We start from the raw sequence: 10,959 nt of genomic DNA, 5'->3' as shown, positions 1-10,959 counted from the left end.
AACAGCTTATCTGCGTGGATGCCGGGTATCGGATACCTGACAATCTGATATTGATGACCTATCCTAAGAATAGGTCATCAATATTAAAATTCAGGAAAACCCAGGTCCTCTGAGGGTATAAAACTATAGAAATGTCACTGTTCCCACATTATGCAATTATGAAAAACAACATTGAAATAAAAGTCATGAACTTTGTCTTCAGACTCATAGAAATGGAATTCAGTTTATTTCCTGAAACTGTAAACGAGTAACAGTTGATTTAAAGGGACCAAACACAATCTTTTTCTTTTATAAGCAGAAAGGTCCCTTGGGTTTTACAGAATATTTTACTTTATTTCACTTGTCCGGGGTATAGAAGGCGTAAAATGTAGCAAAGAAATACATTGTATTCGTATGGGCATCTAATGGTGTGGAGTTGAGAATCTAATAAAACCCATATGATATATATACACAAAATAATAAAATTTAGACCAAACTGATCCAGTGATGTTCAGTGTCTAAGTGGATCCACAGAGACAGGCACTCCGATGATATAAGCAATCTCCAATGAGCACATAAATACCAGCAACCAACTGGATTTCCTTCTGTTCGACCCAACCCAATAACACATGTACACAAAGCCTCGAATGAAAGGTTTTTGTTTGCTGATGGGAGGAATTATTAATCCAGAATAATGGTTGTCAAATTATTTAATAAGATTTAGTAACAAAAAGAAAACACAACTAGTCCCACGATCCCACGTCTCTCCCTCCCACCACTTTTTTCAAGCACTACACATCATAATTAGGGTTCTTTCGAAGGATGACAAATCCCTCAAGAATGGGGGTTACAGGCAGATACTCTTCTGTGGCCAGCTCTGCCCGTTCACCATGTGCCAGCAATACAGGCGTTGTGTGTGTCTGGAATCCTGTGATTGTCTTGGGCTTGCCAGCCTGGCCGACAACATCCACAGCCTGCAAAAGAGAGGACATTTGAATAGACTCTTACAAAGACTAATTTGTAGGCTTAATTTTCAAGTGTATTGTAGTGCACATTATATAACTGGAATGAACCTAAATGAGTGAAGGGTTAAAGAAGCACTCCAACAACTATTTTTATTCTCTGACCTGTTAAAAGGTTATGTGTTCCTATGGAAGTTTCAATGTCAGTCTTATAGGAATGAATAGAGAAGTAACTGACTTCCTGTCCTGTGTCAGTGGGAGATCAGAGTGTTGGTCACATGGCACTGCTGAGGATCAGAATGGAGGTTATAACTCTGGGGAATTTGTGTGAAGTGTTCTTGCCTCCACCAGTAGTCTACAACTGGAGTGGGTGGAGTAACTGGGTGAAGTGGTTTGAGTAACTTGTGTGGTTGGAGTGGCTGGAGTAACTGTGGAAAGGTTGGACTGGGCAGAGTACCTTTATGGAGTGGGCAGAGTAACTTTGTGGAATGTTTGGAGTGAGTAAAGATAGTAAACATTACACTAACTAATTGATCAAATTTAAAAAGTGCACATGGCAAGCTTGATAGAGTGAGAAATGCATTTCAACTTTTATTTATTTATATAGCACATTTAATTGCAATGTTGTTGCCCAAAGTGCTTCACAGTTACATTAAAACCTACATTTATAAAAACATAAGCAGCCGATTTGTGTAGGTGGGCTTAAAAATGAGGGAGTGGTGGCAGTTTAGAAATCATGTCCTGATTTTTCAGCTCACACTCTAGCTTTTGTCACTCTGCTGGCTGCTCACACACCTGGGTTCCTATGGCAACTCACTCAACAGCAAGGGCAGAGAAGAGCGGTTAAAAACCAACTGCTCCAACTTGCTCACTTCACTGGCAGTTGCCATCTTCAAAAAGTTGTAGTTTAAAAATGATAAATCCTACAGTGAATTCCTTTATATTGTGAGAATCACAAGACCCAGACCTACATTTTGGTGCATAGTATGTCTCTGAAATTGCCCTTCAAATGTTGCTAGAGTGGAGTTTCAATAAATGTCAATGGGCGGCGTGAGTTGCAAACAAATGGTCATATTGTGAATACTATTAGCCGTAGACATTTTTTGTGGCATCAGTGATAGCTGAACGTTGATATAAGATTTGTGTAGGTGGGCTTGAAAATTAGGTAGTGGTGGCAGTTTAGAAATCATGTTTTGATTTTTCAGTTCACACTCTAGCTTTTGTCAGCTGCCACTCTAGTTTTGAACATTCCGCCATTCATTCCTATGGGACCAATTTCGCCACTGATATTTCGTGAACCATTCGGCGAAACGTTCCACAAAGTAATAGCACTCCAATCGGAAACAATCCGCAAGTTTCGGCATATTACGGTCTATGTAGTGTAAAAAACTGTGGGAGGAGTTAGGGTGGTAAATTTGGCTATAATAAGAATATATTTGTGAGATAACCGTAAGTGGTCTTGCCATGCAAGAACAATTAAATACAGTCACCGGTAAGAAGATTACACTACATGATGCACTACAAGTTTACATCATGTACCTTCCTAACAGGTCAGAGAATAAAAAAAATGGTGTCAGTGCTTTAAGAGCAAAAAACAGGCAACTCATAGTAACACAGTTTGTAAGGCTGAGAGGCAGACACCAATTTTCCTCATCTTTGGGGGGAAAAGTCTGCAAATCTGAACAACTCCCTGGATCAACAACCCTTCTCCAGTAACTATAACATGTAATATTATTACACTTCTGAAAAACATCCAGGCCTCTCCAACTCTTTCAGGCTAGGTTCACACCAGCGTCAGCAATTGCCATTGTTCTGCTCTGTTAAAGGAGCAGAAGAACTAAAACACCACAAGTGCCCAATTCGGTACACTAGATGCAGCTTCTTTACTAGACAAAATAATTCCTGCATACAGGACTTTTTTCTTCCTTCCGATCTTATAGACACAATCTGCGACAGACCCAAAATGGAGCCTCCTAAACAGATGGGAACATTTCTTTAGTGAGATCACCAACGGGCAGAGACTTTCATATTCTCAATGCTCTTACAGTAAGGAACCATCTTCTATGTTGGTGTAGAAACCTTTTTTCTCTAGACCTAGAGGGTGTCCCCTTGTCTCCTTTCTGAATATAAATAGGTCATGAGGGAAATCGGTGTATTGACATTGGATATCATATCGGGTCACCTCTCAGCTGTTTTTTTTTTCTCTAAGGCTGGCACCTATCACCTTTTGTGCCACCATATAAATGTTACAATTCTTTCCGTAAGTGCTGCTACAACTTTCCTTTTGTATTCTTATAGCACCTTCTAACAGTATTGACATCAACGGGCTGATAGCGAGTATAGTCCACTAAGCATTAGTACCTCAAAGAAACCTTAGGTGTAGGCCATTGCAATACCAAGAAGCGACCCTCCTGAATGGTAGACTAGTCAATGGCTGTTCGTCTACATTTTACACCTATGTTACCTCTGCTGTACAAAACTGTGGGCTTGTGTCCACCCCGAAACCTGTATTTTTCTATCAGCAAGCATGGCCGGATATGCAGAACAGAAAACTTACTTGTCCAACTCTGACAGAGACTGGCAGAGGCCGTAGCTCCTCATCAAATGTGACCAACATTCGTGGCTGCATTGCAGCTACTAAACCGTACAGTATATAATGTGACTTGCCCAACACAACTATAGAAAAAGAAAATAGAAAGTGCAAGGTAAAGGAACATATAGCAAGCCATATAGAAAGCCAAAAATATCAGAATTCAATAAACCTCTACTTACTGTTCCTAACATCCAAGAAGGACACAAGGACAGTTAATAAGCCAGCCACCGCCACTTGACTCATGAGCTGACGATCGCTATGATATGGGCACAGTGTGAGTGTCCCTTTCCCCAAATGAGTGAGTCCCTGAGAAATAAAGGCACATTTAAAGATATAATTCAAAAACAGCATCTCAATCCATCACATAGTTTGACGAAGTTTGTTTCTGCCATGTTCTTCCCTAGAAGTGGAAGCATAAGCTGAGGTTTTTATACAATACCACACACATCTGATCATCTTATCTGGAAGGAATATGCTTCAGGCATTGTAAAGGTTTTATCTACCTGTGCCAGTCGCACCATAAACAGATTGTTGGGATCCTTTGCATGATACTGGGCTAACTGTCTCAGCATAGCAGCAAGACGGGCATTGTTGGTGCCTATGAGAATGTACAAAAAAAAAATAATCAACTTTTCAAGAAACTGAACAAGTAGATTAAAAACCCACTATACAATTGCTTACCACTGCCCACCATGCCCATGGCAAAGATGGAATTATAGGACACTTCAGGGTCTGCATCATGGGAGAACTTGCTCAATGTGTCCAAGATGTTCAACCTTGGATTGGAGACAGAGATGAGGGCCAGAGCCAAAGGAACTGCTCTTCGGAGCGTGGGCTCTCCATATCTTAGCTGCAGTAGAAAAGCATGAAAAACGAATTATAATTAAAAGAAAACTAATGAGAAAAGCTTTCTATAATTGCTCCAAACACAAATGCTATTATCGTAAAGCCATGTCAGGTAACAAACCAGGCATTTATTTCTGTGGCAGTGTTGGTACTTCTGTGGATCTGCATGAGGATTGGCCCCTGTCTCATCAGTGGGGTTAATCCTTAGGTTTTCCATGCCGAGTCGTGGCAAATAAGTGACGCACTGAATCAACTGTGCATCTCACTCTGGTTTTTACCAACACCCTTTGTCAATGTTGATCTAGTTTATATTAAGGTAGGTCTATAAAAATGTCCAAACGGCTTCCGGTTCCGGCGCGCACATGGACGGCTGCTAATCAGGAGAGCTCCGCTCGGCCGGCCCGAAAACCGTGCAAATACCGCCTACAGGGGTGAAGATTTGTCCCCACATACCTCCCAGGAGCATAAGGGGGCCACTCATGGAAAAATTCCTGGTCAAAGGCGGCTCGCAAAAAGAGGTGCATACCACTCACCCGGCAGGAGACGCTCAGAAGGCGAGGGGCAAGATGGCGCCGGAGACTGAGAAAGGCCGCAGGTTCACCCGCTCGGCTTCTCAGTCGACGCAACGAAGTACGGAGGCTTCCGGCTCGGAAGGAGAAGAGGAGGAATGTGGTCACCTCCCGAACGGAGGGATGTTGGCCTCGTGTAAAACCATGGCCATAGAAGTGGCAAAGCTGCTAGCTCCGGACATAAAAGCCTCTTTGGAGGCCACAGTGGCCACGGCCCTGCAGCAACTGCATACTGAAGTGGCGCAGCATACCTCGCAAATAACGGAGGTGCAGCAAAAGGTGGCGCTGGTGGAGGAGGAGCTAGAAAGGGCTCAAAATAGCATCAGTGATCTCCGGCGTGATAACCGATTCCTGAGGGAGAAAATGGATGATCTGGAAAATCGCTCCAGGAGGAGCAACCTGAGGATCGTTGGCCTGCCGGAGTCAATCCCGCCGAATCAACTGGCGGATATTTGTGAGGTGGAGATACCGCAAGCTTTGGGGCTGCGTGGAGCGTGCATTGTTGAAAGAGCGCATCGCTTGGGTCCGCCTGTATCGTTAGGAGCGCGCAAAGACAATCTTAGGCCCAGAGCGGCGATAGCGAAGTACCTAAATTACGCTGCTAAAGAGGCCATACTGGCGAAATTCAGGCGCAAGGATCATCCCTTAGTAATCCGAGGAAGCAAGATCTTGCTGTTTAGCGACTACTCCGCAGAAGTGGCGAAACGCAGGAGAGAATTCTCCCAAGTCTGTTCTGCGTTGGCGAGGAATAAAGTCAAGTTTGCGTTGATCTACCCTGCAGTTCTGAGGGTTTTCCATCAAGACGGATCGATTGACACTTACCACTTCCGCAAGAGATGCGATGGAGGCATTGGAGCCGGATCTGACAAGCCCGGATAAGACTCCTCCAGGTTCCCAAAGGTCCAAAGCCAGGCCAGGGGGAGAGGAACGAGACTGAGCCCAGGGGGACTGTCACCAAGAGCTCAGGGTTCGGGACGCCTGGAAGTTGATCCAGAACGAGAATAAGCGCCCTGATTTGAGGACTACTCACTTAACCTGATGCCTCCTTGTTGGGTCACGTGAGAAAAAGTGGACCCAAGGTCCAGTAATACTGAGTTTATGTTAACTTGCTATGCTGTGTTTAAGTATATGGGCTGGTGAGCGGGAGCGGATAGGGAAGAGATAATGAGGCCGTTAAGAGTATGTAGTGACAACAACTACACTGCGCAATGTGCGAAAAAAGTGAAGTCAGGATGTTGGGGATTAATGTTGTGGGTTTGGTTGCGGAGGGAAGGGAGGGGGGGTGGGGGGGGGGAGGTTCGCTAGTCTGGGTCAAATGGAGGCAATATTACCTAGGGGTCAGTATGTGAGTTACGGTGGCTTCTTGTTCCTTTTGGTTTTCTCCTGCAGAAATTGTCAGTGTAGGAATTAACCATGAGAGTAGTAACGTGGAATGTTAAAGGCCTTCGGTCCCCAGCTAAACGTATGGCAGTGTTGCGCCATCTCAAGAAACACAAAATAGACGTGGCATTTCTGCAGGAGACCCATCTGGAAGAAGTGGACTTTGTGAGGATGCAGAAGCTGTGGGTGGGCCAAGTTGTGGGTTCGCCTTCAATAGGCAAAAAAGCGGGAGTAATGATTTTGCTGCACAAGAGGTTGCGTTATAACATCTTAGCAATGTCATCTGATAGTCAAGGGAGATGGCTGCGTCTAAGTATGGACTCCCCAGTAGGTCAGGTAGTAATGTATAATGTTTATGCTCCTAATGATTCCCAGACGGGTTTTTACAATGCATTGGAGAGAGACATCATAAGGGAAGGCGCGACAATGTTACTGATGGGGGGTGATTTTAATCGTGTCCATAGTGAGCAGGAGGACAGGAAGAGGAAGGTCCCCGGGATTGCCATGAAGCGGAGTAGGAATCAGACGTTACTCCCTTTAATGCAACGCACAGGGTTGCAGGATGTATGGCGTTACCATCATCCTGAGGATCGGGAATTCACCCATTACTCCTATGCACAGGGGTCATGGTCCAGGATTGATTACTGGTTGACATCACCAGGATTGTTGGCCAGGGTCCAGCTGATTGACATTCTCGATCTGGTGATCTCGGACCATGCCCCAGTGGTGATGGAGCTTTTGGACACTATTCCCAGGGGCCAGGATTACATATGGAGGATGCCCCAAAACCTACCCAAAGATAAAGATTTTGTAGACAGACTAAGAGGTTGGTGGTGGGAGTATGCACAGCACAATGCGGACCACATGACTAATCAGGGCCTTTTCTGGGACGCAGCGAAAGCAGTACTGAGAGGCAGAATAATGTCGTACACGACGGGGAAGAGAAGGGAGGAAAGGAATAAGTTTGAGGAAGCTACGATGCAGGTTCGGAAAACGTACACTGAGTTCCTTCTAAACCCCTCTGACTCTAATAAGTTGCTTTGGGTGACAGCTAAGCATAACTTTGACTACTGTCAAGAAAGGAGGGAGAAGTGGGCCAGTGACTATCAGAGGGCTAAGTTCTTTCGCCAGGGTAATAAAGCGGGGCGGCTGCTGGCAAATTTAACACGCCCCTTTGCTACGCAGCCATTACTGCAGCCTCTCAAGGACGGGAGGGGGAAGTTGTGTACCCAGCCGAAAGAGATAGTAGAAATTTTGGGTGACTTTTACCAGAAACTGTACCACAGTGACCCCTTTGAACCGAGGGATGCGAAGGGCTTATTGGACCAAGTTGATCTGCCACAGCTATCTAGGGACGCGGTAGAAAAGTTAAACGGGGAGATACGAGAGGAGGAGGTACAAGAGACCATAAAATCCCTGTCAAATGGTAAGGCACCAGGCCCCGACGGGTTCCCCGCGGAATTGTACAAAGCAATGCACCAAGAATTAGTCCCTACTTTGACCAGGTTGTTCAATAGCATTATGGAAGGGGGGAGCCTACCTGGCACTGGAAAGATGGCCTACATCAAGGTCCTCCCGAAACCGGGAAAGGATTTGACGCAGCCAAGTGCGTATAGGCCTATATCCTTGATTAACCAGGACGTCAAGATCCTATCCAAAATCTTGGCTAATAGGCTGGCCACTTGTGTGCCCGATATCATTGGCTCCCACCAAGTAGGTTTCATGAAAGGCAGGTCAGCGGTGACCAATGTCCGTAAAGTCTTGGCCGCCCTGAGCTCAAATAAGGAAGGGAACAAGGGACCATGTCCAGCATTGCTTGCCATAGATGCCGAGAAGGCTTTTGACAGTGTTAGCTGGCAATGGCTGGACATGGTGCTGGATAGATTTAATATTACGGGTCACTTTCGGAACTATCTTAAGGCACTTTATGAAAATCCCCAGGCAAGAGTGAATATACCAGGTTTCCTGTCCAAGTCCATTTCACTCAGCAAAGGTACGAGACAGGGATGCCCCCTATCCCCGTTGCTCTTTAATTTGGCCATGGAACCTATGGCTAGATGGCTATTGCAATCTGATGTCTTTGAGGGGATTAAAATAGGTAGCAGGGAGTTAAAGTTAAGCTGTTTTGCGGATGACATACTGTTATACTTGGGAGCCCCTGAAAGACAACTAGCTAAAATATTAGAAGCCTTGGCTGAATACGGTAAGGTGACGGGATTTAGGATCAATGTAGACAAGAGCCAGTTACTGTTTCTAGGACATGGACCTCGCGGTGGGAGCCAGTGGGACAATGGAGTGGAGATTAGGAAGGATTATCTGACGTACCTGGGCATTAAGATTGGGCGTACTCCGAGCTCTATATATTCGCTCAATTATCCCCCTCTCTTTTTGAAAATTGAAAAGGAGTTAGACAAATGGAGAGAGCTACCCTTATCCTTATGTGGGAGAGCGCATTTAATTAAAATGATGAGTTTTCCAAAACTACTCTACCCGCTTCAAACTATTCCGCTATTGCTAAAACATGTAGATGTCATAAGGATCCAGAGAGCATTTAACTGCTTCCTGTGGAAAGCAAAAAGACCCCGTATTGCATATGCCAAACTGACAATGCTTAAGTACGAAGGCGGGCTACAACTCCCGAATGTGAGACACTATAACTTGGCGTCGTTATTTAGGCATATACGAGACTGGGTGTGGGGGACAAGTCACTACTCGGCGACTATGTTCGAGAGGGAACTGGCTGGCAGGGAGAATTTGGAGGCCCTGCTACATTCCAGACTAAGAGATATCCCAACAAACATCAGGCAGGAGGTATTACTAAAAGATACTTTAATGGCGTGGAAGGCGATTAGAAAGATATATGGGCTCCCCTATTATATTTCACCAAGGCTACCTTTGTGGTCGTTGCCAGCGTTTCCCCAAGGTAGGGAAAATAGGCTATTCCAGACATGGAGAAGCAAGACCATCAGGAGACTTAGTGACCTGTTGCAACACAACAGTACTCAGTGGCTGTCCTGGGAGCAAGTGAAGGAGAAGTATGACCTTCCGGACACACAGTACCTGCCCTACCAGCAGATTAAAAGCTATTGCAGAGCACAAGCGACTTCATTGGGCGAATCTGATAGGTTGGCATGGTTTGCGGCCCTACTGGGCAGAGATAGTTCCCCTATGTCTTTGTCAGACCTGCACCACAGGCTCCATAATATTCAGACAATAAGACTAGTTAAACAGGCCTACACACCATGGGAAAGGGAACTCGCTGACCAAAACATTGGAAAAAAAATGAGAGAGGGGCTAGAATGTCTGAGGCGGGCGACATATAGTGAGCAATGGAGGGAGTCGCAACTGAGGCTAATGCACAGGGCAACCTATGCGTTCAATCTGTCCTACCAAGATGCGCCTACGCATTATTTGCGAGAATGCCCCAAGTGTGATCTCTCGAGGGCTGGGCTCCTGCATGCCATATGGGAGTGTCCAAAATTACAACCGCTGTGGCAGCAAGCAGTGGCGACGATTAAGGAGGTTTGGGGAGTGGTAGTGGGACTAACTCCCCAACAATGCATCTTTCACTATATACCGAGGAACCAAGATGAGGAAATGGGATCAGTGGTTATTGAGGCAGGGGTGCATCTTTTGCTGATGTCTGTGAAAAAGTCTTTATTAAGACATTGGTTGGAAAGGGAGGTTCCATCATGGGATGAAGTGCTCGGAACGATGAAAGGTATCCTCTATTTAGAAAGATTAGAAGTGGAACAGGACAAAGAAGTGCTAGTGGGGAAGTTCATGGGAAAATGGAAGAGTTTTGTCGAGAAGTTCTTATCCCCCTGTGAAATCAATGAACTGATGAGCCCATTCAAGCTGACTAAATGGTACTTGGAAGCGCAACTTGCTAACAGATTGGGGAAACTGGAGGTATAAGGTGATGCGAGTGATCTCAAGGAGGGGAAGACGTAGCTCAAGAGGGTTACCCAATGACCAGACTAGGGTTTCAGGGGCGGGGGGATGGGGGAGGGGTGAAAAGTTTTATAAACTATAAGTGGGGGAGTCGTGCAGTGATGTATTTTTGTGCAATTCCTAGGTACTGCTTTATACCTTGTATGTTATCTGCTGGTGTACTCATTGTATGATTCCTGCTACTTTAATAAAGAGATGTTTAAAAAAAAAAAAAAATGTCCAAACATGCCATCTTACACATGACACTCAGGAGAGTCAACATAGTGTTCCCAGCTGTATTTGATCAAAACTAACCATAAATCTACAAGTCACAATCCACATCGCAATTGTAGTCAGAGTTACTGTCACAGGGACAACCGAGAAGACATCAGTGATGAACAGGGCCAAAAAATACAAACTCAATTCCACTGATGCTTTCAGATGCTTCCAGTTCAACGTAGCATATTAGATCAATGCTAGATTCTGGAAGTAACATACATATTCTAACTACTGCATGGAAATGCTTTGGCTATGGGCTGTTTCACACGAGCGGATGCCATGCGCGACATCCGCTGCGTGAATGACAGCCAAGACCCGATGCGGACAGCAGAAGCACTAACATGATTGATAATGCTCCGTGCCTCTCTGATCTCTTTACTACGAAATCACAGTGACAACTTTATCTCGCTGTGATTTC

General features: G+C 45.1%; 1 protein-coding gene across 1 annotated transcript in view; it reads right to left on the bottom strand.

Annotated features, from left to right (window-relative positions):
- Nucleotides 1–209: 209 nt before the first annotated feature.
- Nucleotides 210–10,959, bottom strand: part of PSMD2 (proteasome 26S subunit ubiquitin receptor, non-ATPase 2) — a 35,037-nt gene continuing 24,287 nt past the window's right edge. The window contains exons 7-11 of the mRNA XM_044291095.1: nt 4,216–4,391; nt 4,038–4,132; nt 3,714–3,840; nt 3,499–3,617; nt 210–953 (exon numbers count right to left, since the gene is read on the bottom strand). Coding sequence (XP_044147030.1) covers nt 771–953; nt 3,499–3,617; nt 3,714–3,840; nt 4,038–4,132; nt 4,216–4,391 — 700 coding nt within the window. The 3' untranslated portion in view covers nt 210–770. The remainder of the gene's footprint in view (nt 954–3,498; nt 3,618–3,713; nt 3,841–4,037; nt 4,133–4,215; nt 4,392–10,959) is intronic.

This window comes from Bufo gargarizans, chromosome 4 (genome assembly GCF_014858855.1).
Source record: "Bufo gargarizans isolate SCDJY-AF-19 chromosome 4, ASM1485885v1, whole genome shotgun sequence".
Lineage (NCBI taxonomy): Eukaryota > Metazoa > Chordata > Amphibia > Anura > Bufonidae > Bufo > Bufo gargarizans.
The sequence above is the reverse complement of the archived record's forward strand: the minus strand, read 5'-3'. Positions and strand labels throughout refer to the sequence as shown.